Raw genomic sequence first — 25,456 nt, forward strand, 5'->3', positions numbered from 1 at the left:
CTGCAGTGATTTTGGAGCCCCCAAAAATAAGGTCTGACACTGTTTCCACTGTTTCCCATCTATTTCCCATGAAGTGATGGGACCAGATGCCATAATCTTCATTTTCTGAATGCTGAGCTTTAAGCCAACTTTTTCACTCGCCTCTTTCACTTTCATCAAGAGGCTTTTGAGTTCCTCTTCACTTTCTGCCATAAGGTGTCATCTGCATATCTGAAGTTATTCATATTTCTCCCGGCAATCTTGATTCCAGCTTGTGTTTCTTCCAGTCCAATGTTTCTCATGATATACTTTGCATATAAGTTAAATAAGCAGGGTGATAATATACCGCCTTGACGTACTCCTTTTCCTATTTGGAGCCAGTCTGTTGTTCCATGTCCAGTTCTAACTGTTGCTTCCTGACCTGCATACAGATTTCTCAAGAGGCAGGTCAGGTGGTCTGGGATTCCCATCTCTTTCAGAAGTTTCCACAGTTTATTGTGATCCACACAGTCAAAGGCTTTGGCATAGTCAATAAAGCAGAAATAGATGTTTTTCTGGAACTCTCTTGCTTTTTCCATGATCCAGTGGATGTTGGCAATTTGATCTCTGGTTCCTCTGCCTTTTCTAAAACGAGCTTGAACATCAGGAAGTTCACGGTTCATGTATTGCTGAAGCCTGGCTTGGAGAATTTTGAGCATTACTTTACTAGCGTGTGAGATGAGTGCAATTGTGTGGTAGTTTGAGCATTCTTTGGCATTGCCTTTCTTTGGGATTGGAATGAAAACTGACCTTTTCCAGTCCTGTGGCCACTGCTGAGTTTTCCAAATTTGCTGGCATATTGAGTGCAGCACTTTCACAGTATCATCTTTCAGGATTTGGAATAGCTCAACTGGAATTCCATCGCCTCCACTAGCTTTGTTTGTAGTGATGCTTTCTAAGGCCCACTTGACTTCACATTCCAGGATGTCTGGCTCTAGGTCAGTGATCACACTATCGTGATTATCTGGGTTGTGAATATCTTTTTTGTACAGTTCTTCTGTGTATTCTTGCCACCTCTTCTTAATATCTTCTGCTTCTGTTAGGTCCATACCATTTCTTTCTTTATTGAGCCCATCTTTGCATGAAATGTCCCCTTGGTATCTCTAATTTTCTTGAAGAGATCTCTAGTCTTTCCCATTCTGTTGTTTTGCTCTATTTCTTTGCATTGATCACCTAGGAAGGCTTTATATCTCTTCTTGCTATTCTTTGGAACTCTGCATTCAGATGCTTATATGTTTCCTTTTTTTCTTTGCTTTTTGCTTCTCTTCTTTTCACAGCTATTTGTAAGGCCTCCCCAGACAGCCATTTCGCTTTTTTGCATTTCTTTTCTATGGGAATGGTCTTGATCCCTGTCTCCTGTACAATGTCACGAACCTCATTCCATAGTTCATCAGGCACTCTATCAGATCTAGGCCCTTAAATCTATTTCTCACTTCCAGTGTATAATCATAAGGGATTTGATTTAGGTCATACCTGAATGGTCTAGTGGTTTTCCCTACTTTCTTCAATTTAAGTCTGAATTTGGCAATAAGGAGTTCATGATCTGAGCCACAGTCAACTCCTGGTCTTGTTTTTGTTGACTGTATAGAGCTTCTCCATCTTTGGCTGAAAAGAATATAATCAATCTGATTTCGGTGTTGACCATCTGGTGATGTTCACGTGTAGAGTCTTCTCTTGTGTTGTTGGAAGAGGGTGTTTGCTATGACCAGTGTATTTTCTTGGCAAAACTCTATTAGTCTTTGCCCTGCTTCATTCCGTATTCCAAGGCCAAATTTGCCTGTTACTCCAGGTGTTTCTTGACTTCCTACTTTTGCATTCCAGTCCCCTATAATGAAAAGGACATCTTTTTTGGGTATTAGTTCTAAAAGGTCTTGTAGGTCTTCATAGCACCGTTCAACTTCAGCTTCTTCAGCGTTACTGGTTGGGGCATAGACTTGGATTACTCAAACAGAGATCATTCTGTCATTTTTGAGATTGCATCCAAGTACTGCATTATGAACTCTTTTATTGACCATGATGGCTACTCCATTTCTTCTGAGGGATTCCTGCCCGCAGTAGTAGATATAATGGTCATCTGAGTTAAATTCACCCATTCCAGTCCATTTCAGTTCGCTGATTCCTAGAATGTCGACATTCACTCTTGCCATTTCTTGTTTGACCACTTCCAGTTTGCCTTGATTCATGGACCTGACATTCCAGGTTCCTATGCAATATTGCTCTTTACAGCATCAGACCTTGCTTCTATCACCAGTCACATCCACAGCTGGGTATTGTTTTTGCTTTGGCTCCATCCCTTCATTCTTTCTGGAGTTATTTCTCCACTGATCTCCAGGAGCATATTGGGCCCCTACTGACCTGGGGAGTTCCTCTTTCAGTATCCTATCATTTTGCCTTTTCATACTGTTCATGGGGTTCTCAAGGCAAGAATACTGAAGTGATTTGCCATTCCCTTCTCCAGTGGACCACATTCCGTCAGATCTTTCCACCATGACCCGCCCGTCTTGGGTTGCCCCACGGGCATGGCTTAGTTTCATTGAGTTAGACAAGGCTGTGGTCCTAGTGTGATTAGATTGACTAGTTTTCTGTGAGTATGGTTTCAGTGTGTCTGCCCTCTGATGCCCTCTTGCAACACCTACCATCTTACTTGGGTTTCTCTTACCTTGGGCGTGGGGTATCTCTTCACGGCTGCTCCAGCAAAGCGCCGCCAGTGCTCCTTACCTTGGACGAGGGGTATCTCCTCACCACTGCCCTTCCCGACCTTCCACGTGGGATAGCTCCTCTAGGCCCTCCTGGGCCTGCGTAGCCACCGCTCCTTGGACGTGGGGTTGGTCCTCCCGGCTGCCGCCCCTGGTCTTGTCTTTGTTAGAAACAGACAAAACCATGTTAAATCTTGTCTCCAGGACTCCATTTGGTCAGTGTGAATGGGGCTTGGACATGTTTTAAAACTGGGGCATTTATTTACTAGTAGAGGTTTGTCAAGCTTTTTCTGAATAGTGCTTGGACCATGCCAAGTGTCATAAGAATGCAAAATTATTTCTACCCTGGAAACCCCTGTGTGCATTCCCCGTTTCTATCTGTATGGCCCAGACCCCTCATCCCGCTCTGTGCTGGAGGCCACTGTCAAATTTCTTATGAATCCTGCCAGAAATTTTCTGGGTGTATGTATGTGCTAAGTCAATTCAAATATGACTCTTTGCAACCCCATGAACTATAGCCTGCCAGATTCTTCTATCCATGGGATTCTCCAGGCAAGAATACTGGAGTGGGTTGCCATGCCCTCCTCCAGAGGATCTTCTCGACCCAGGGATTGAACCCACATCTCTTATGTCTCCTGCATCGGCAGGTGGGTTCTTTACTACTAGCATCACCGGGGAAGCCCATGTAAGTCTATATATAGAACTTTAAAAAATATTTTTTTGAAGTGTAGCTGATTTTAGACCTTTTCCTTAAATTAGATGTTGCACTGGCCACCTGGATCTGCACTTCCTCCCTCACTTCTTGGTAGATTTCATTTCTTGGCAGAGACAGCAATTGTAGCTCCACCTGCTTATTCAGGTGACAACACAGGATGTCAATGATGTGGCTGTATGATGGGGTATTAATCAGCACCCCTGGATTGCCCCTGAATTGATGGATTGATGGTTATTCAATTTGGAATTTATGGTTGGCACAGCAATGAGCAGCCTTGTGGGTGTGTCCTGGTGATCAAGTGTGTGTTACTTTAGATAGAGAAGGGCTTCTGGACAGAGAATGCCTGCAGCTTTACTTGGCACTTCCCCAGCACTTTACATGCACTTCTCCAGGACTCCTGAGTTTCTTTTGGGGGCCTCTGGGCTCCTGCCACTAAATTTCCTCAGAAGCCCTGCTACCCTCTCCCAGGGCTCTCTCCTCAGTGGAGTAATAGCAGCTCCATCCATCCAGCCTTGTCTATAGCCGGCTTGCCAGCCTTCCTCCTCCAGGCCCCTTCCAGGTCTTGCTGATTGAACCTCCTGGGTGAATCAGTCTGTTGCTATCCATTTGTCCTATCCCACACGACCATCATCACCACTCCCACCACCACCATCATCATCTTCATTCTACCAGCACCACCATCATCACTATAATCATCACCATCATTATCATCACTTACTTGCTAGGACTGCTGCAGTAACCTCCCAGCTCTTTTCCCTCCTTCTCTGCTGTTTGCCTGTCTGCTGCCTTAGTTACTCTGCAAAGGTTTCCTGACGGATACCCTGTAGTGACAGTCCTGAGTGTGGCCCCAGAGTTCTCATATCTGGCTGGTACTTGTTCTACAACCTCACTTGTCCTAACCATTGGCCCACCCCTTGCTCCAGCAATCTGCACATCTCTGTGCCACCTCAGGGCCTTTGCACCTGCTCTTGCCTCAACCTGAGGAGCTCTCTCCTCTCCCTCTGTGGCTTGCTGAGGAGAGGGGCTTAGAAATGCTTTGTGCCTGGATCAGTGACAGTGATCTTGGGCAAAATATTTGACTCCATGTAGACTGTCCTTCTTTGTAAAACTAGAACACTGAAGTCTGCTTCACAGGTCTGATGGGGGCTTGATGGAGCAGGGGATCTAGTGTGTTGGGCTGGGGGCTGCACTTGGCAGCTTTTTGTACTCTTTCCCATCTGAGGCTGTGCTCTGGCCTCCCCAGCCACCCCCTCTACGACCTCCGGGGGCAGCAGGCACAGCTGAATGAGATGACTTGGGGCCATGCCCCTGGAAGCCTTGTCCACCCCCTCCCTTTAGGATAATCCCTCCAAGGTAGCATGGCCGGGGGCTCCAAGACATGGCTCTGGGCACCTCCCATCCCTTCCCTGTTCAGAGAAGCCACTGGGGCCTCTGATTCCCCAGCGGGTGTTTCACACAAAGGCTCCCTCCAGCAGGGAGCACACAGGCACCTGTTCTCATATCCAGGCTGAGCAGCAGCATTCTGATACATGCGTGTACATGTGCATCATGCAAAGGGAGTTAGTAGGAGAAATTCCTTCTGGGGACACAGATTCTGTCTGATCCTGTGTTGTTCTGTCTCCCTCTAGTGGGCTCAGCTGTGTGTTTGTTCAGGAGTTGAACAAAATAAGGACAGTTTATACTCAAACACGCAGGGCCAGCTGCTTCAGCCTTAGAATGAAGCTGGTTAATCCTTGCTCCTGCGTTTGGTGATTGGAGTTGAGAGCTGTGTCTGTGAAGCTGAAATACCCGCCCTCTCCCTACTGGCCACTCCTTGGTGCTTCCTAATGCGTGTGGGGCTCAGTGGGTGTTTGAATGGCGGGCTGATGTGGGAGGTGTGTGTGTGTACTGTTTCCTATTTGAAGAAAGAGCAAGGCAGGAGTGACATGACCCCCCCACCCCTCATGGAGAGGGACTGTCTGCTGGCCTTGTAACAAAGCCCCCAGTCCTTCACTGGCCTTTCCCCGGGGAGCAGGTGGTCCATGGGTGTGGGTGGTGGACCCCGCAGCCTAGAATCGGGTGACTTCACATCAGAAGTCTGTGCCCCCTGATGGGCCCCAGATCTGGTGGGCACCCAGATGGGGCCAGCCTTTAGTAAGGCTACTCTGGGGTGTGGAGTGAGACAGAAAAGGTCCAGGAGCTGACCACCCTGGGGAACTGGCAAGTGGAGCATTAAAGACAGAGACTTCAGCTTTATCTCCATCCCCAGGGATGGGGGGCACGGAGTATCACATGATCCCCCCACCTACCCCATACTTGCTGAGGACCAGACCCTGAGCACTGTCTGGGGGTGTTGGGCAAGCATGACCCCAGGGCTCCTGGGACCACCTGGACTTTTCCCTGAGAACAGAGTGACGCCATCTACTGCTCAGCAAGGGTTTCCCTGATAGCTCAGTTGGTAAAGAATCCGCTTGCAATGTGAGAGACCTGGGTTCGATCTCTGGGTTGGGAAGATCCCCCAGAGAAGGGAAAGGCTACACACTCCAGTATTCTTGCCTAGAGAATTCCATGGACTGTATAGTCCATGGGGTCACAAAGAGTCAGATACAACTGAGTGACTTTCACTTCACTCACCAATAAGATGGACCCTGGGGACATGCTCACTGGGGCACAGGAGGCATGAGGTGGTAAAAACGGAAGTGCCCCAGTCAGGAGCACTGAGGGTCGGGGTGGAGGCTACTATTAATGCCTGAGCTGGATGCCCTGTTCCCTCCGTTGGAAATGACTTCTGCCTCTGCCTGGGTCATGACAGGCCTGATGTGCCTGTGTGTGGACCAGGTGGCTGATAGATGGACAGGGAAGAGTCCTCCCCACCCCCCAGTGCCTTCCCCCTCCCATTACCCCTCCCCTGGAGCCCCCAGCCCTGCCTAGCTGGAAGAAGGTTGTTCATCTGCAGAGCAAGGACCATGGTGCCTGATGGATGGACAAGGAGGGGTCCTCTCCCAGTGCCTTCCCCTCCCATCACCCCTCCCTCTCCCATCACCCCTCCCCCATCTCCCCATCCCTCTGCCATCACACCCCTCCACCACCCCTCCCCCTCCCATCACCCCTCCCCTGGAACCCCCAGCCCTGCCCAGCTGGGACAAGGTTGTTCAACTTCAGAGCAGAGCCCAAGGCACCTGAGATGCAATAAGCAGCCTGATTTTGACCCCTGGTTGTGGAGCCGCTCTCAGAGGATCTGGTTGAGGCTTCCACACAGGCAATCAGAGCTTCCTGGAGGAAGCCATGGGGGCCCCACGCACATCCTCTGAGGGCTGTTGAGGGGAGGATGTCAGGGTCAGTGGGAGAAAGGGCCCCCAGTTCTATGCCATCAGGACGGAAACTGACCTGGGGCATTCCTGAGTCAGGACCTAATAACATTGCATGTGTGCATACTAAGTTGCTTCAGTCATGTCCAACTCTTTGTGACCCATGGACTGTAGCCCACCAGGCTCTTCTGTCCATGGGATGCTCCGGGCAAGAATATTGGAATGGGTTGCCATGCCCTCCTCTAGGGGATCTTCCCGACCCAGGGATCGAACCCACATCTCTGGCACCTCCTGCATTGGCAGGGAGGTTCTTAACTCTAGCGCCACCCAGAAAACCCCCTATTAACATTAGGTTCCTCTTAGACTTCAGAACCCTCACCTTGTTCTGAAGTGCATTGTAGAATCAGCCTTATTGCAGGAGCCGCTGCTCTGGTGTGAAGAGACAGTCGTCCCTTTGTCATCCGTGGTTTCCCAGTGTGTGTGTCTGCTGGGTGAGCCTAGATATGGGTCCTCAGGCCAGTGGGCACTCACTGTGACCAGTTTTGGAGCTTTGATCTCAAGCCCATGGAGCTGGTTTGTTGGAGTGAGAGTGAAGCTTACAGCTTTCCTCCAGGCATCCCAGACACACATGCAGGCTCTTCTCCTGAGGTTTAAAGAGAGCAAACGTTGCAGAGTAAGTGTGGAGACCTGCCCTGAGTTCAATGTCGGCCTGAGGTTGGGTCAGTGAAGTGGCGCCTTTGTCTTGGGTGTCAACCTGCTCAGTGCCCCCCCCCACTCAGTCCACAGACCCCGGGTATCTGGGGTGGAGACACCGGCAGAAGCTGGAACCCCTCTAGGAGTGGTCTGTCCAGGATGCAGACCACATCTTCCTGTGGCTGTTGACATGTCAGTTAATTAGGATTGCATATAGATTTTAAAATTCAGTTCTTCTGTCACACTAGCCAACATGTTCAAGTTCTCAAAAGCCAAGTGAGGCCACCGGTTCCCACATTAAACAGCTCAGAGATGGCATATTCAAGATCTTGCTATTGATAGCTTTGGTCTTGAGGCAGCCGGTGGAACAGAGACCACGTCACCCAGCCTGGACTGGGGCGTGTGGAGCAGGAGGAGCCAGACCAGCTTGTGAGGGGCTGCAGGCCTGCAGGAGCCCCAGGGCACACAACTGGAGCCTGGTGGGCATTCCCATCACTGAAACCTCGTGGGCTGTCTGGAGTCCCAGGGCTCAGGGCTGATCAGGAGATGTTTGGGAAAGGGCGCCCTGGGATTGTAGCACACCACTATCTCCTTGGAGGCCTGAGTATCTGAGGTACAGCTGCCTGGCCCAGCGTTGTCCTCCTGGGGCGTGCAGGGTTTCCTGGCTGGGGTGCAGTTACTTGCTCTGTGTGCTGTGGGGTGATGGGGGCAGGACTCCCATACCCTCCCCCCAAAGGCCCCTGGCCCTGCTGCCTTGCCCCTGCGTGCTCTCAGAAGTTGACAGCTGTCCCCACTCAGTTCCAGGGCCCTGTGAGCCAGAAGACCTCATCGACGGGATCATCTTTGCAGCCAACTACCTGGGTTCCACGCAGCTGCTTTCAGAGCGGAACCCATCCAAAAACATCAGAATGATGCAGGCACAGGAGGCTGTCAGCCGGGTCAAGGTATGGGAGGCCCAGAACAGCTGGGTTCCCTACAGGGAGCACTGGAGGGGGTGGGAGACATGGCTTTCTATCCAGCTGTGACCCGCCTGCCAGCCCTGGATGCAAGAGCGGGAGCATCTGAGGTGCCTGGCAGGGCCGAGGGAGATGGGGGCTGGGGGCGCAGAGGCTCCTTAACGAGGACCTGCCACTGGGCCCCCTGGACATGCAATTTGTAAAATGTGATTGTGCCAAAGTGTTCAAGTCACGTGTGTGTGGAGCCTCTAGTTCCTTTTTGACAGTCTGTGTATCTATAGTGCCAGAGTCCTTGCAGAAAGGTGAACAAACAAACAAAATCATATGTTTTATTTAAATTTATGACCTCAAGAAAAGCTCTGATGTACCTGCAGCTCCGGGTGGCTGTTTGAAGTGTGAAGTGTGGGTGTGGGTTTGAAGTGTGGGTGTGGCCAGGCAGGCAGGAGGGCAGGACCTCGTCAACAAAGATAACAGGGTCAGGAGAGAGGAGGGGTGCTCTGAGGACGTGCCCCTCTGAGCAGTCGGGGGGTCTGTGGACGTCTGTACCCCTGCAGCCCAACCCCCTATCCTGGTCATGCTCTTCAGCTGAGGGAAAGGGGCTCCAGACATGAGCCCCCTGTGCTGGTCAGGAGGGGGCAGAGCAACCCAGCTCACTTTGTGCCCACCTGTTTTTCTTTCTCTTTCATGCTGCTCAGAGGATGCAAAAGGCTGCCAAAATCAAGAAGAAAGCGGTGTGTAGGATGTGGGGTTTGTGGGTCTGTCTATGGCTTGTCCTGTGCGCTGGGAGGGGGCAGGGAGGGCCCTAGGAGCAGAAATGATGTGTCAAACCCATTTTCTGTTCTCTTGGTAGGTCAGTGCTAGACTTTTGAGTGAAAAACCACCCACTCACAGAAGCGTTTAATTGTTGTCCTTTTTCATTTCCTTTTTTGAGTCTCCGTGAGCTAGAGCATGGTCACTGCCATGTGTGATGTGGCTGGTTTGTGTAGACATTGTAAAATGTGGCTCTGATGTGACCATGTGATGCATTCAGTGCCTAGGCCCCCTGTACAGAGTTAATTAAATCGCCCTGATATTTAAAGACTCATTAAGTTTAATTTACTGAATCGGGATGAAGAGAAGTGCTGTCTGCCCAGGGGACCCTTTCTCTATGGAGAAAATTTCTGGAGCGTGGGCAGGCTTTTAAAAATCTCAGGTCGACCTTCAGTTCTTTGTTCAGCAGTCTGGTTGGTTAGTAAATGCTGGGTGTTTTCTAACCATCCTCCCACTTCAGGAAGTGTCCCATGCTCAGTGTCCAAGGAGCTGGCTGGGCACTGGCTCTGCTTGGGCATCAGGAGAGTCAGTCCCCTGTACCTACCTGGACACCACATTCTGGTGACATGGCCAAGGACCCTGCCAGGGGCTCCCTCCTGCTGCAGTGAGACATTGTCCCTCCGGCCCCATGATGCCTGCTGTCTGCCCAATGGCCCCTCTTTGGGTTCCTTCAGCTGCAGGAAAGGCAGGACCTCACACACACCCCTCTGCTCCAGCTGCCTTTGTGCTGGGTGCCCCCCAGCCACAGCAGAGAAGGCCTGGCCTTGAAGACCTGCAGGGGGATGTGCTTTCCCTGAGGAGATGCACGCCCATCCCGGGCAGCTGGAGTAGGATGGTCAGTGTGGACCCCAGCCTTCTCTTTGGGTCCAGAGAACCCAGAGGGGTTGGGCATAGGCACAGCAGATCTCAGCGGCCAGCCAAGGCCAGCGATGACCTCTATGAAGGATTGTTCTTTCTCTTGGCCAGGAAGATGCTCAGTGTCATTGCCAAGGGCCCCTTCACTGGTCTGCCTGCAGCTGGCCAGGCCAACAACAATGGGAAGGTCCCTGTGAGGAAGCAGGGTCCCCAGCAGAGAGTCCCCACCCCAGGGGCTTGCCAGTGTAATCGCCATGCACAGGAGTAATTAAGAATCCCCTGTGACCGGCTGTCTTGGTTCGGGCCAGCCCCTGAGCATGCACTCAGCTTCCAGAACATTCCTTTACACATCACTAGCGGCCATACAGTGGGCATACCCAGGAGAGGACGGTCATTTGTGGGGTGGCTTCTCCAGTGTCCTGTGAGGGCAGCGCCCGTTCTAGTAGAGATCTTGCCCCCTAAGGGATTTTGGAAGATGGCGGGGGAAAGGCGGGGGAGTTGACACAGTCATTGACACGACTGTGCCTTTAAACCAGAAGAAAATACAGATATGCATTTCCACCAGTGTGAAAAATCCGTCCCCCCGCCTTTCCTGGTGATACTTGTAATCCCGAATCCAAGAAATATAGCTCTAGTACCAGACTTGGTGTTTCTGCTGTGTTCCAGAGGTTGGGCAGGCAGGCTCGCTTCTCCTGGAGTGGGGGGCTGCGCTCTGGATGCTGCGGCACAAGCCCCCCTAGCATCTGGCCCCCTCCTGTTCAGCCTCCTGGAAGCAGTCCCCCTGCCGTCCTGTGCAAACCGCCCCAAGAGCTCACTTAGCAGAGATGGGCTCGGAAGCCCTCGTTTAGACTCCCATGGCTGCTTCTGCCGATGAGCTTCTCCCTCTAGGGGCGCTCGGGGTCCTGCATGAGATTGTCAGGCCTTTGTCTGAGTTAGTTTTTTTTCTAAGGTTTGTAACAGTCTCCACCATCCTTTCTTAGAATTCTGAGGGAGATGCCCAGACGCTGACGGAAGTGGATCTCTTCATCTCCACCCAGAGGATCAAGGTGTTAAATGCGGACACACAGGTGAGCCTGGGGAGACGGGGGGCTTTAAAATCGTACTCAGGAACTCCCAGGAGAGCCAGGTCGAGCTGCAGACCCCCTCTGCGGGGCTGAGACCATGTCCTTGGGACAATCCCCTGGCCCCTGCCATGGAATATAGAGTGAGCTCTGCGGGGTGGGCAGCAGCCTCGGGCTGGGCGGGTGAGGCTGGTGATTAGGTGTAGCAGCAGCGGGCATGAAATAGAGACATGATGAAGGGGAGCCGGGGGTAGGGGAGCAGGAGTCCTGTGCTCACCCTCGGGGTTCCCAACGGCCCTCTCGAGGCCTCTGTGCACCAGGCTGGGAGATGGAGCTGGAGGGCGGAGACCCGGGCCACCCTTGGTCCCCAGGGTGGCGGTGCTCCCGTGGGGAGGGTCCTGAGATCTCCTGCCTGTGAACCATGTGCCCAGCTTGTGTCTGACTCAATTCTGCTAGTCTTCCTGTACCTGGGTCTTTGCATGAGCCTGCTATTGTGGGAACAGGAAAGCCAGATGGAGGGGGCTGGGAGCTGAGTGAGCTGGGCCACGGGTGGATGAGCTTTGCAGAGCCTAAGGGAGGAAGGGAGGGAGAGTGGCAGCTGTGGACAGACGTGGAGGGCCCGGCTCACTCTGGGGATGAGCGGGAGAGGCTGGCCAGATGCCGGGGTGACGGCCCCCTGCTTCTTGCCCTTGGCAAGTGGTCCGGGTGGTGACACCAGGTGTGTGAGCAGCCAGTTCCCCAGCTCCCTGTGGCCAGTGGTGTCAGATCCAGGGACGACCTTGTCGGACTTGGTTACAATGTCGGAAACGCAAACTAGTGATTTTCTCACTCTGTTCTGAATTTTGCTGTCTAATGTGCTCTGTGTATAAGAGCTTCCTTTCCCCCCACCTTTTCTTTTCTTCCTTCTCACTGTGGACTTCTGAACTTTTCTTAAACTTGTGTTATAACCATCCTCCCCCATGGGCTTCCCTGCTGCCTCTGACGATAAAGAATCTGCCTGCAGTGTGGGAGACCCACCTTCTATCCCTGGGTTGGGAAGATCCCATGGAGAAGGAAATGGCAACTCTCTCCCGTATTCTTGTCTGGATAATCCCATGGACAGAGGAGCCTGGCGGGCTATAGTCCATGGGGTTGGCAAAGTGTTGGACATGACTCAGTGTCTAACACTTTCACCTCACATAACCCTACCGTTGTTGTTCTCTTGGGTGCTTGCCTGCGCCATCCTGGAGCCCTGCCCTCGGTCTCAGATGGCATTCCTGAGACACTGAGATGTTCTTAGGCCTCCTTGCGCTCCCACTTCAGGCCTAGAATCAGCTGCTCTCCAAGGAACCTTGGTTCATGTCCCTGGGGAGTGACATACAGAAATGAGACCTGGGTGCTGGCTGTGCCTGTCAATGCTGAGGGGCTATTGATCCTGGGCCCTGGAAATGAACTGAGCTGGACAGTACTGTTTTTAAAAGCCAGGAGTTTATACATGTGCCTCGTATTGGAGACCAGCTCCATAGGGTCCTGCTCACTGGCTCCCGATTCCGCACACAGCCTCAGTCCACAGTGTGGATCACAGCTCCCGACACCCTCAGTGTGCTGCCTCCCTTGCTGTCTCCTAGTGTGGACCATGTCCTTGCTGGGAAGCTAAGAGGGGCATAGGATGGCTCTTACACAGTGGATGAGCTGGTTTAACTTCTCAAGGCCCAGTGGGTGGGACAACCTGATGGATGTCTGGGGACAGAAATGGCAGCAGCATGTGTGTCTTGGAGCAGGAGCGACACCGTGATGTGGCTCCTACCATGGCCTTCCCTTGCCGATCGATCGTAGAGGCCCTTCCTCCTCATGGGTCTGTCCCCGGGTAGCCAGAACTGGGCCTTGTCCCTCTGACCTTTGAGTCCAAGTTCCCCCATGGGGCCTTCCACCTGGTGGGAACTCAATTTGAAAGCATCAATTCTTTGGCATTCAGTCTTCTTTAGTGTCCAACTCTCACATCTGTACGTGACTACTGGAAAAATACCTTTGACTAGATGGACCTCTATCAACAAAGTGATCTCTGGTTTTTAATACACTGTCTAGGTTTGTCATGGGCTTCCCAGGTGGCCCTAGTAGTAAAGAATCTGCCTGCCAATGCAGAAGACATAAGAGACTCAGGTTCAATTTCTGGGTCAGAAAGATCCCTTGAAGGAGGACATGGTAACCCACTCCAGTGTTCTTGCCTGGAGAAACCCACGGACCGAGGGGCCTGGCAGGCTACAGTCCATGGGGTCGCAAAGAGTCAGACAACTGTAGAGACTTAGCAGCAGCTAGATTTGTCATAGCTTTCCTTCCAAGGAGCAAGTGTCTTATCGTGGTGCTGGAGAAGACTCTTGAGAGTCCGTTGGACTGCAAGGAGATCAAACCAGTCAATACTAAAGGTAATCAACCCTGAATATTCATTGGAAGGACTGAAGCTGAAGCTCCAATCCTTTGGCCACCTGGTGTGAAGAGCCGACTCATTGGAAAAGCCCCTGATGCTGAGAAAGATTGAGGGCAGGAGGAGAAGGGGACAACAGAGGATGAGATGTTTAGATAGCATCACTGACTCGATGGACATGAGTTTGAGCAAACTCTGAGAGATGGTGAAGGACAGAGGAGCCTGGCATGCTGCAGTCCATGGGGTTGCAAAGAGTCAGACATGACTTAGCAACTAAACAACAACAGGGAGCTACCTGAGTGGGTCAGGTGTAGGACACTTCACCGCTTTGGACTTTGTTTCCTGATGTTTTGTGGGCAAATGGTCTGGGCTAGCTCCTCCTTCTGGCCCCATCCCTCATCCACCCACCTGTCAGGGTCCTCAAGACCACCACAGGGTCCATAAGATGATAAGAGGCCTCCCAGGATTCAGCATATGGTTGCACTCAAGCCTGAGATTCACTGAGCACCAGGGCACACAGCAGAGTCACCAAAGAAGAGGATGCCTGGGGCTGAGCCTGGGGAAACCCTGAGTCCTTCTCAGTGGGGTCACTCAGGATGAGCTGAACTTTCTGGCCACAAGCTCTGACCGCACGAGTCAAGTGTGGGTTGTCAGGAAGCTAGAGAGCGTCAGCTCCTAGGGTCCTCTGTGGGGGCTGGTCACATGGCCATCTGTCCTGCCTGCCACCCACCAAAGTCTCAGACTCCGGATAGCAGTGGGGTTCAGGCTGGAGCTCACTGGACCAGATGCCTCAGGCGTGGTGAGCCTCTCTTACCATGTTGGGTGGGGTACCCTCCTGAAGTCCAGGTTTCCAGATGAGCCGAGGGCCGCCTGTGGGCCGGCCTTTCTGCAGATGGTGTCAGTTCTGCTGCATCAGCCCATCTTTGCACCGGCTCCTCTCCCTGATGCTCCTGTGGGGTCTGCAGCCCCTGGGACTGGGAACGGAGCCCATCCCTGAGAACTTGAGGGCTGGACACGTTTCCAAGCATCTAGGAGCCCCATTGACTCTCAGAGGAGAGCTTGGTGCAGGGCCCTATGGAGGACAGACGGGGAGGCTCAGAACTCCCTTTCAGCCCTCCTCTCTTCCCTCCTGCTGGGTCTTTGGTGTCTGATCGGGGCTCTGGGATGGGGCGTCAGCTCCCGAGAGTGGACTGGCCAGAAGTCACCATTTCCTTTGCCTGCTCGCTCAAGGTCAGGCCTTAATCCACGTGGGCTGTCCATCCTGGTGGCCACAGCATCGTGGCCATGCTCTGGGCAGCCACTGCCCAGACCCCTGTTGGCCAGGCCTACCTCCTGAGTAAGGGGCAGGCCCATGCGGTGGTTTTGAGTGTCTGTCTTTGTTGGATGTTTGTCCCATTGTGCTCTTCCCGAGGCCCCATTTTCTCCATGTCAGTCCTCGAGTTCTCTTCTAGTGTTCTGGCCACATCACAGCCACCATGGGCCTCCTCCTCCCGTCGGTGTCTTCTCCTTCTGTGGGGAGGGGCTCTGTCCAAAGGGCATGGGGCTTTGCCACTTCTGTCCTCCAGCTCAGCTCACCCCATACTGTTCTCTGCCCACACACTCTGCAGAGGGCTGACTGGGACACCTGTGGTCACACTCCTGTCCCAGGGACCGAGCAGGACCCTCTGGTGGCTGTTGACATGCACTCGGAGTTGTAGCGGGGGAGCACATTTCTGACACCTGGGGGTTGATTCAGATGTTTCTGAAAGTGGCCAGAAATCGAGATATGCCGAGAACCACACCCACCTGTCCCCTTGCAGCGTCCCTTCCTGGAAGGGGGCTCCTATAGTTTTAACCTACCCCCTAGAGCCTTGACCAGAAATCATAGTGGCGCTAGGGAGGCAGGAATGCAAAGTGGCTTCTAGGAGGAAGTCAGAGGCCATGGAGGCTACAGAAGGACCCTGTTTTCTTTTATGGAAAGAGGACAAAGGCATAAAAGACCAGCTGGTTAGATTCTCAGGGCTTCTGTGTGCAGTCTTGCTGGGACGTGGAGATTCCTGTCAGGCGGCAAAGGCCATCAAGAGCGATGGACCCTCCAGGGCCCTGAGGAGAGTTGAAGGGCTGCAGAGACCTGTCCAGCAGCATCAGGCGGGCTGCCTCGGGGTCCCCGCCTGGCCTGGGCTGCTCAGCTCCATGGGAGGGACTGACCCTGGACAACACTGGCTCTGAAGCCTTCCTCCTCAGCTCAGCAGGAAGTCTAGGCCGGGCACCTGCCTCTCAAGGAAGGGACCCTTCAACAGACAGACAGAGACAGCCTCTGGTTGGGTGGGGACAGGCCTCAGCTGCTGCTCTTCCCCTGAACAGGACCCCCACCCACATCTTGCGCCCATGAGCATCATTTTGGAAGCTGTGAGGCTAAGGTGAAGGCAGATCACCTTGACTGTAAAGAATCACCACCCTAAAGTGCTCTGTCCATGGGGTCAGTGGTTCTCCACTAAGGAGACTCTCTCCCTTAGGGCCCAGTGGCTACAGCTGGAAATCTGGGTGGTTATCACAGCTTGGGATGAGGAGATGCCACTGGTGTCTGGTGGGGGGGGCAGGGATGTTTCTGGTTGTCCTACAGTGCCTAGGACACCCCACAATACAGGACGGTCCAGCCCCAAATGTCAGGAATGCCACTGGTGTCTAGTGGGGTGGGCAGGGATGTTGCTGAACACCCGACAAGTCCCAGGATACCCCAAAATATAGGATGGTCCAGCCCCAAATGTCAGGAGTGTTGAGGCTGAGAACCCCTAACTCAGGTGTTTCTAGGGCTTGATCCCTGTAACCTGGGCCCTCCTTCCTTCTCTTGGCAGGAGACCATGATGGAACCCCTGATCTCGGGTGTTTCTAGGGCTCATTCCCCATAATGCAAGCCCTCTCTCCTTCTCCCGGCAGGAGACCATGATGGACCATGCCCTGCGCACCATCTCCTACATCGCGGACATCGGGAACATTGTGGTGCTGATGGCCAGACGCCGTATGCCGCGCTCCGCCTCCCAGGACTGTATCGAGACCACCCCTGGGGCCCAGGAGGGGAAGAAGCAGTATAAGATGATCTGCCACGTGTTTGAGTCTGAGGACGTGAGTAAACGTGCAGGTGTGATGTTCCCTCCCAGCGGCTTGGGCCCTAAAGGCTCCGAAGTGTCCCAGGAAACCTTGTATCTGGTGGGGATCCTGTGCACCATCACGACACTCCCAGCAAAAGCAGTGATTTTTGCAACACTCTTGGAATTTGCAGAGACCATGGACACAGCTCTGTTTTGCTTCATGAAATGAGTTTTTGAGGAGTTTGTAAGCAGAACCCTAGTTAAATAGGCTGAGGAGCTTTCTGACTAGGTCCTTTAGCAAAATCTTGTTCTTCCCAAATACAGTAGCCCCAACTCACTTTTCTGTTGAGGATCACACCCCTGCACGGAGAGGGTTACTAACGGGAAGGCATCTCTGCTTTTGCTCACGGCTGTTTCAGGCCATAAGAAGCTGGAAAATCCAGTGGGACCCTTGCACAACATGGGCTTGAACATGAGGTCTCACTTACCCGTAGACCTGTGTAGCTGTAGATGCTGCAGCGCTGCACGGGCCATTTTGCTTGAATCCTCAGATCCCAAACTATGGACACAGGGAAATTGTGGGTATAGAGGGCTGATTATAAATTGTTGTTCAGTTGCTCAGTCATGTCTGACTCTTTGTGACCCCGTGGATTGCAGCACACCAGGCTTCCCTGTCCTCCACTATCTTGTGGAGTTTGCTCAAATTCATGTTTACTGAGTCGGTGATGCCATCCAGCCATTGCATTCTCTGTCATCCCCTTCTCCTCCTGCCTTCAATCTTTACCAGCATCAGGGTCTTTCCCAATGAGTCGGCTCTTTACCTCAGGTGGCCAAAGTATTGGAGCTTCAGCTTCAGTCCTTCCAATGAATATTAAGGGTTGATTTCCTGTAGGATTGACTGGTTGGGTACAGAGAGCTGACTAGAAGTTAGACATGGATTTTTTTAGACTGTTCAGAGGGTCAGTGCCTGTAACCCTTGTTTTGTTCAGGGGTCAGCTCTAATTCTGATGTTTAAAATACTACAGACTCACTACAGACCATGACCCTGCTGACTCCTGTGTTGGGTGGGATGAGAGCATCTTTCTGAGCCTAGAAGAGGGAGAAAGGGACGGAGGAAGGGAGCAGTAGGGCAGGAGGTGAGAGTGGTCTCTGGGGCGCCCCGAGCAGATCTGACTCAGGACCACCCTGGAGGCAGTGCTGAGCTGTTCTTGTGGCTGTTGGCAGGGTACAATTTTAATAAATTCTCTCCCCTCCGTGGACACTTGGAAGGGGCATTCTCAGTCACCAAGGTACTTGAGGGTGTCTAGGACCTGGAGCAGTGGAGTAGGGTCCTGGTGTTTTCAGATTTGAGCAGGGTGGGTCGGGGCAGTGACGTTTCTGCTAAGAAGTTGAAGTCAAGTGCGAGTGCTTTGAAGCAATGATGTTGATAGGAGAGGAAGTTTACATACAGATGCACTAGTGCACACTCATGTTCCTTTCACCTTACACAGATGTCTGTGGACTCCTGCATGGACATGTTTGTGTAGCTCATGGCTTGAGGCATCTCAGAGACTCAGCATGAGGGGTTGTGATGGGTCCTGGAGAAAGGCCATGGTTGATGGGGGTGAGGCAGGACACAGGTGAGTCGGGTGAACAGCCTGCCTGTGCCGGGAGCAGGAAGTGTCCGAGCTGCCTGCCATGTCCTAGTGCTGCTGTGGTCTTGGTTTCTCACTGAGTGAGGAGGCTGAGAGCAAGGGCAAAAGTGTGTGGGGCTCCAAGTGGCTCTTGAACGTGTGTGGGAAAGATGGACTGGGAGGGGCATGAGAGGATAGAGCAGCCCCCTGGAGAATCGGGCCCTGATGATGGCCCCACCAGGTGGGCTGCCAGGGTGAGTGAAGTATCCAAGGGTCCCGTGCAAGCAGAAGGGGGAAATGGAACATGGCTGCTAGGACTCTGGCAGCCCCCTCAGAGCCTCTGTTTCCCCTCTGTTAAGTGGAAACCAGCACAGATGAGCCGCAGAGGTGAGAGTGCTGGGGGCAGGGCAGCCTCCCTCCACCTTCACCACCTGCAGGAGGCCCCTTTGAGTGTCAGCCTCCATTGCCCCCCAGGGAGGCCCATGACACCTGCCCACCTTCTGGGCTCATGGCCCTGGCTGTGACCTGGGGAACGGGACAAGGGAGGGCCCTTGGGACTCAGGGGGAGGGCTGCCAGGACGAGGGCAGACAGGGGATGGGAGACTGCAGCCAGCAGCTGGTGGGAAGATGCTGAGGTTCCCGGAGTGAGCCGCATGGAGCCTGGGCGTGTACCACCTCATTTCCCAGAAGCTCCCCAGGTGGTGGGGTGCCGTCCAGGTAAAGCTCAAAGGGCAGGCTCAGGGCAGTGAGAGGGGAGAGCACTAAGTGATGCTCAACCCCTTCCTAGTCAGGGGATCCCAGTCAGAGGCCTGGGGGTGGTCAGTGTCAGCAAACCTGAGACCTCAGCGGATCAGGGCACGTCTGGGCCTCCCGGGCGCCCTCACCCTCCACCCACAGACCAGCCTCCTCCTGGAGGCCAGGATCCTCTGCTTGGCCTGAGGCTCTGCACGTGTCCGGGCCAGTGGCGCCACCTGATGGCCGCAGGGCTCCACACCTGCGACTGAGCACACTCTGTCCTCCCTCTGAGCAGAGCGGCCAAACTGCCAGGATGCTGCTCCAAGGGTGAGCAGGGCTGGGTCCTGTTGAGTGGACGGGGCCCAATGTGGGAAGGCCATGCAGTCTAGCATCAGATGGCTCCAAGCTCTGGCTCTGTTACCTGGCCCAGCCCAGGTTTTCACAAAGGCTTATTTGTTTGCAGCCTGAGAATCGTGCAGCATATAGAGCAAGAATGGGACTTGGGCCAGACCCTCAGTTCCACGTGTTTTGGGTCATGTTGACCTGAGGTTTTTGCCGAGGGTTGCACTGCTCTCCCCTGGCTACCCAGCTCTTTGGGTCTTTACCCTCGCCTCTCAAAGCCCTTCATCTGCACACCAGCAGGTGGCGTGTTAGCCCGTGCAGTGCTGCTACTGAGCAGGGTTAGGGGTCCAACCCAGTCCATAGAAATGGTCCCATCAATGTAGAAAGAAGCGTGGGGACTTCCCTGGTGGTTCAGTGGTTAAGACTACACGCTTCCACTGCAAGGGGCATGGGTTCGATCCCTGAGCAGGGAATTAAGATCCCACATGCTGTGTGACATGGCCAAAATATATATATGTATATATATATGTATTTATGTATATATATATTAGAAAAGGAGAAGTAGAAAGAAGCAAGTGCTCTGTGCCTTGCCCTGTGCCCTGTCCGCAAGGGCCCAGACTTCTCACTGGCCTCACTTTGGCACATCCACACCCCCATGAGAGTGACTGGCACATATCCTGCCCCCACTCCTGCCCCCGATGGACTGGGTCCTGCTGCTGTGGAGAAATAAATACTGGGTGGATGACTGACAGCCTCTGTGATGCTCCCCGACAGGACGCACCTCTAGGCTGCATTTGGAATAAGACGAGTGGAAAGAAAATACGACATAGTCACCAGGGAAAGCAACAGAATTATGGTCATTAGCAAATAATTCATAATCTCCTCAGACTTTATTGGACATAGGCTTTGTCTTAGGATGTCTGAGGTTTAGGGCAGCTCGGGTAGGGGCAGGCAGGGTGCCCGGCAGCAGAAGGGCTCCCCCCATGGAGACCTGGGCCACATTTCTCTGCAGCTCCTTGGAGCCCAGCCAGGGCCCCCCTCCCAACCCCATCCAGGCCTGTGTGCCTGCCTGTCTCCAGTGGCCGACCCTCTTCCGTCCCCTCCCCTCTTCTGCAGGCACAGCTCATCGCCCAGTCCATCGGCCAGGCCTTCAGTGTGGCCTACCAGGAGTTCCTGCGGGCCAACGGCATCAACCCCGAGGACCTGAGCCAGAAGGAGTACAGTGACATCATTAACACCCAGGAGATGTACAACGACGACCTCATCCACTTCTCCAACTCGGAGAACTGCAAGGAGGTGAGTGACTGGGGACGGGAAGGGGCTCTTGGGCAGGGGGCCAGGGTGAGCCTTCCTGGTGTGCGGGCAGTGTCCCTCTGGCTCCCGCTTTTGCAACGAGTACTTGTGTGTGAAGAGTGTGGTGCTGTTAGAGCAGAGGAGCTGCCGACAGTCCGTCTTAATGACTCTGAACTTGTGCCCTTTACTGCTGCTCTTAGCCAGGGGCTCAGCCCCTGGTGGTGTTTCTGGAAGGCATGTGGGAGTGGGCTAGGAAGCCTCCTGTAGTGGGGCCTTGGCAGGCTCCCATGGGCTTGCTCAGGGCTCTCTAGAAAGTTCTCCTGAGACAGAGCGGGGAATCCCGGGGTGGCCTGTACCCTGCCTGCTTGTAAATGGGTGAACAATCCTGGCTTGCTGCTGAGTGAATGAGTGCTTGACAGGCAGCTCTCTGAGAGTGATCCGAGAGGTGGAGAGAAAATGAAGGACTTTTCTAGATGAATTTGGAGGCCTGGCAGGCTTTGCATCTGGATTCTGAGAATGTGCCTCTGGCCTCTGTGGGTCTGGGAAGGTGAGGGGAGCCTGGACACTGGAGCCAAGCTTGGGGCTGGGGGTGGTCTGTGCTCTGGGTTCACAGGATGGTGGGGTGGGCCCTGAGAGGGCTTGGGAGCTGGAGCTGGGAGAGGCCAGGGGGATGGTTGGTGGGCCAGGATTTGTGGCCTTGGTTCGGAGGGCCCGGGTGGGGCTGGTCCTTCTGTGGGTGCTGGGCAGAGGCCTACCCCAGCCCCGTCTTAGGCAGGCCCCTCTTACTCTGCTGACTCCCTTGCAGCTGCAGCTGGAGAAGCACAAGGGTGAAATCCTGGGCGTGGTGGTGGTGGAGTCGGGTTGGGGCTCCATCCTGCCCACCGTGATCCTGGCCAACATGATGAATGGAGGCCCGGCCGCCCGCTCGGGGAAGCTGAGCATCGGTGATCAGATCATGTCCATCAATGGCACCAGTCTGGTGGGGCTGCCACTCGCCACCTGCCAGGGCATCATCAAGGTGGGCACAGGGCCCCTTGCTTTATTCTTGATGCTTTGTAACCCCCACTGACCCTCAGGGAGGCTGAGCCCAGAGAGACCCACCCAGCGACTTTGAACCCAAAACTACACCACGTCCCTGACAAATCAAAGAGGGACCTGCCCCCAACCCTCACAGTGGGGATCTTGAGGGAGGTGCTGTCCGCTCTCACTTAGCTGGCTCCTGAACCATGGTGATCCCAGGAAAGGCCTGAGGACCTGTAGCTGTCAGGTGACCAGGCTGTCCTGGTTTGCCTGGGACTTTTCACTGACGGTCACACCTCCTGGCCACCTGAGGAGGTGGGTCCCCAGCCTGGATCTGAGCTGGGGTGTTGCTCTCCCCATCTGACCAGAGGACCTGCAGGTGTCTCATCAAATGATACACTGCGGTCTCGCAGCTGGAGGATGGACCCCCACCCCACTGTCACTCACAGATGAAGTTCTGTGACCTGGCTTCTGGACCTGAGGACCCAGTGGGTATCATGTAGCTAGACAGAGAGACATATAAGAGGCCTCCATCAGAGGTGCTGAGGCTGGGCCGGCCAGGACCCTCCCTCTGCAGGCTGAAGCTCCTGGGCAAGTTTCTCACCTGGGCTGTGATGGAGGCTTGTGTGTATGCATGCGTATGCATGTGTGCACACATGTGCATGAGGGAGGAGCTCCCTGCAGCCATGTTCAGGCCAGGCCTCTCCCCCTTCCTCCACTGAGTCCCAGGACTGTGGCTGCAGCTTTCACTGTCCCCTGGGGCCTGAGGTGGCCCTTGGCTTGAACTGGCCTGTCTCAGTGCAGACACGAGCTTCCCACTGGCAGATTTCCTTGCCCTGACTCCAGCACGAGGGTCCTTCTCTGGAGGACACTTTGTTTTCTGGATGGGGCCCTCATTGTCTTTGCAAACAGGAAGTTCCCTGAATGCAGCCTGGTGAGGGCCCCTCTCGTGACCCCTGAAGGTGACCAGGTGCCAGTTTCTTGGCTGTGCACAGGGGTGCTCAGAGCCTGGCCTCTGGCCCTGGGGGCAGCTTATACTTGCCCAGGTCAAAGGGCACACCAGAGCACAGGGAGCCCCGACACACACTGCCACCTGGGATGGCCGGCACCCCTGCATCGGGTAAGGGTGAGGCCTGCATCCACGCACAGGGGGACCTGGGTGCCCAGAGGGACCTGCCTCTGTCCCTCTGTGCCTAGGGCTCTGCCTTGCAGCCAGTTCACCCCTAGCCCAGGCCCCAGAGCTTGTCTTTCTAGTAGCATCTCAGACCCTCGTGTTTCTGCTCACAGGGTCTGAAGAACCAGACACAGGTGAAGCTCAACATCGTCAGCTGCCCGCCAGTCACCACTGTCCTCATCAAGCGGCCAGACCTCAAATACCAGCTGGGTTTCAGCGTGCAGAATGGCATCGTGAGTCCACTTGGCCCTCGGCAGCCTCCGCTGTGCCCGTGGATGGCTGTTGCAGGGGGCAGGGGCAGCTGTCTGTGTGCCCCCCGACCCCCTGCCCCAGAACAGCTCCTGTCTGATGGAGCAGGTTCCGGCCAGCAGCCAGGCCAGGCAGGGTGGGTGGGCCAGCATACAGATGGAATGGGTCCCTCCAGCCCCCTGGGGCACCCTATCCCGGTGGTGGTGTTCTCTGCAGACCCCTGCTTTGGAGTGGAGGAGAGCCCTCCTACCTCTGCGTTTGGGACGCAGCCAATGGCAGCGTCAGAGTCAGGTGTGCGAAAGACACCTGCTCATTCCTGTCTTTATTCATTCACTCCTTAATTCACTTGCCCATTCAGTGCTTCGCTTGCAGTTCCGGCACTGTGCCAGCCGTGACCCCAGGCACTAGAGGCAGGACAGGAGGGCCTCCAGGAGTAGATGACGCTAGGTTCAATGAATGTTGGTCTGGCTGAAACTCTGCCTGTTCCTCAGCCAGGCTCTTCCCTCCAGAGTCCCACCTTCTCTTTGAGCTGTACCAGTTCTGTTTCCTGGGTGGTTCCTTCTGCAGAGGTCCCAGTAGGCTGGGACTTCGCCACAGAGGATGGAAGAAAGGAGGCTGGTAATTTCCACATTGCTTAGGCCAGCCCAGGAGGAGGTTGTGGGGTGCATGGTGTCAGGTGAGGGGGATGTGTATGTCCCCTCCTCCCAGGAACACAACAGGAGAGCGTCCCAGAAACAGGACTGCCAAGGAGACAGTTTCCCCCGTCACTACCTGGTGCAGGAGTGTGGGGAGGTACATTTGTTGGCCGGGGTAGCAGTGACTGTCTTCACTGGAAAGAGCAGAGTGGCTGCTGGAGAATCTTCCAGAACGGGCTTTACTTGTGTACCACTGCGATCCAGGAACAGAGGCCCCAGGATGGAGGGGCAGGTTCTCCCACAGCCATTTCCAAGCACATTCTAAATCATTAATCTCTCAGTTTGTGAGTCAGCAGAGCATTTGTAGGAGCATCTGTCCTGGGGGCTTCATCCTTCCGGTGGTTAATTCTCCCCACCTTTGGGGGCAGGAGGAGGCTGGCAGGCAGGGCGGGGACATAAACTGATGACACCCCAACCCCACCCCGTGTCACTTAGATCTGCAGCCTCATGCGTGGGGGCATCGCGGAGCGGGGCGGTGTCCGCGTCGGTCACCGCATCATCGAGATCAACGGGCAGAGCGTGGTGGCCACCGCGCACGAGAAGATTGTCCAGGCCCTGTCCAACTCGGTGGGAGAGGTGAGAGGTCACTGCCTGAAGCCAGAACTGGGCTCTCGGGACCCAAAGTCTCTAGGACCTAACATCAAATTCCCAAGGGCATGTAGGTGCACTGGGACCTCCGAGAGCCCCTCAGGGGCCAGTCAGCTGAGCTGGGCTGTATCTCCTGGGGGAGCCCAGGGGGAACCCCAGGCAGGCGGGGTTCAGTGTCCTCTCCTCGCTCTGGTTACCTGTGCGTTCAACAGGATGAGTGGGCACTGGGTGGAGGCTTGAAGGCTGGCCCTGCTGCACTGCCCACTCCCACTCTGCTGGCTTCAGGCCTGCCTGCCTTTTTCTGCTGCTCTCTGGCATAGGCATGAAGCTGGTCTGAGGATGGTCACCGGGTAGGGGGTTCAAGGGGGAATTCAGGAGGGAGCAGGGTTCCTCAAGGGAGATGTAGGTGTTGGGGGAGTGCCAGCCCAGTGTTGGCACAGAGGCCTCCCCAGTATGGGGGGGGGTATAGGGCTGTGTGTAGCAGGCAGTCAGGGTGAACAGGTGAGGGTCTCCCTGGGAGAAGCCTGGGTGATCCCAGTACAGAAGGAGCAGATGAGACAGAGCAGAGAGGTGGGTGGCACAGGGGATGGGTCTGAAGGCAGGTGCTGGGCGGGGAGTTTGGCCATGTGTGGAGGGAGGGCTCTGGAGCCGTGTGGGGGCATGGCTTCCTCTTCATAGCCTGGGGGTAAGTGGGTGGGTGGGGTGCTCTCTTCTGAAGGGGTCTTCAGATTGCACCAGTCAGGACACATTTCCTGGGGCCACGGGGACCTACTCAGATTTTGTGAAAGTCCCAGGGCTGGGGGGAGGGGGCTTCCCTGGTAGCTGGTAAACAATCCAAACCATTAGACCAGGGTCTTCACCTGCAATGCAGGAGACCCTGGTTTGATTCCTGGGTCAGGAAGATCCCCTGGAGAAGGGATAGGCTACCCACTCCAGTATTCTTCAGGCTTCCTTGGTGGCTCAGACAGTAAAGAAATCAGCCTGCAGTGCAGGAGACATGGGTTCAATTTCTGGGTCAGAAAGATCCCCTGGAGGAGAGCATGGCAATGCACTCCAGTATTCTTGCTTGGAGAATCCAGTGGACAGAGGAGCCTGATGGGCTATAATCCATGAGGTCGTGAAGAGTCGAACATGACTGAGGAACTAGGCACACAAGACTTGGGGTGGGGGGTAGTTACCCTTCGCAA

At 54.4% G+C, this 25,456-nt stretch overlaps 1 protein-coding gene across 12 annotated transcripts in view; it reads left to right on the forward strand.

Moving 5' to 3' along the window:
* APBA2 (amyloid beta precursor protein binding family A member 2) overlaps positions 1-25,456 on the forward strand; it is a 140,009-nt gene that overhangs the window by 110,869 nt on the left and 3,684 nt on the right. For 9 of the 12 annotated variants that reach the window (XM_061394630.1, XM_061394625.1, XM_061394632.1 and 6 more), the window contains 8 exons: positions 8,208-8,353; positions 9,061-9,096; positions 11,011-11,097; positions 16,409-16,594; positions 20,367-20,546; positions 21,349-21,561; positions 22,851-22,970; positions 24,117-24,257. In XM_061394630.1, the coding sequence (XP_061250614.1) occupies positions 8,208-8,353; positions 9,061-9,096; positions 11,011-11,097; positions 16,409-16,594; positions 20,367-20,546; positions 21,349-21,561; positions 22,851-22,970; positions 24,117-24,257 (1,109 nt within the window). The remainder of the gene's footprint in view (positions 1-8,207; positions 8,354-9,060; positions 9,097-11,010; positions 11,098-16,408; positions 16,595-20,366; positions 20,547-21,348; positions 21,562-22,850; positions 22,971-24,116; positions 24,258-25,456) is intronic. The other 3 variants (XM_061394627.1, XM_061394634.1, XM_061394636.1) reach the window with 1 other exon arrangement.

The sequence above is a fragment of the Bos javanicus genome, chromosome 21 (genome assembly GCF_032452875.1).
Source record: "Bos javanicus breed banteng chromosome 21, ARS-OSU_banteng_1.0, whole genome shotgun sequence".
NCBI lineage: Eukaryota > Metazoa > Chordata > Mammalia > Artiodactyla > Bovidae > Bos > Bos javanicus.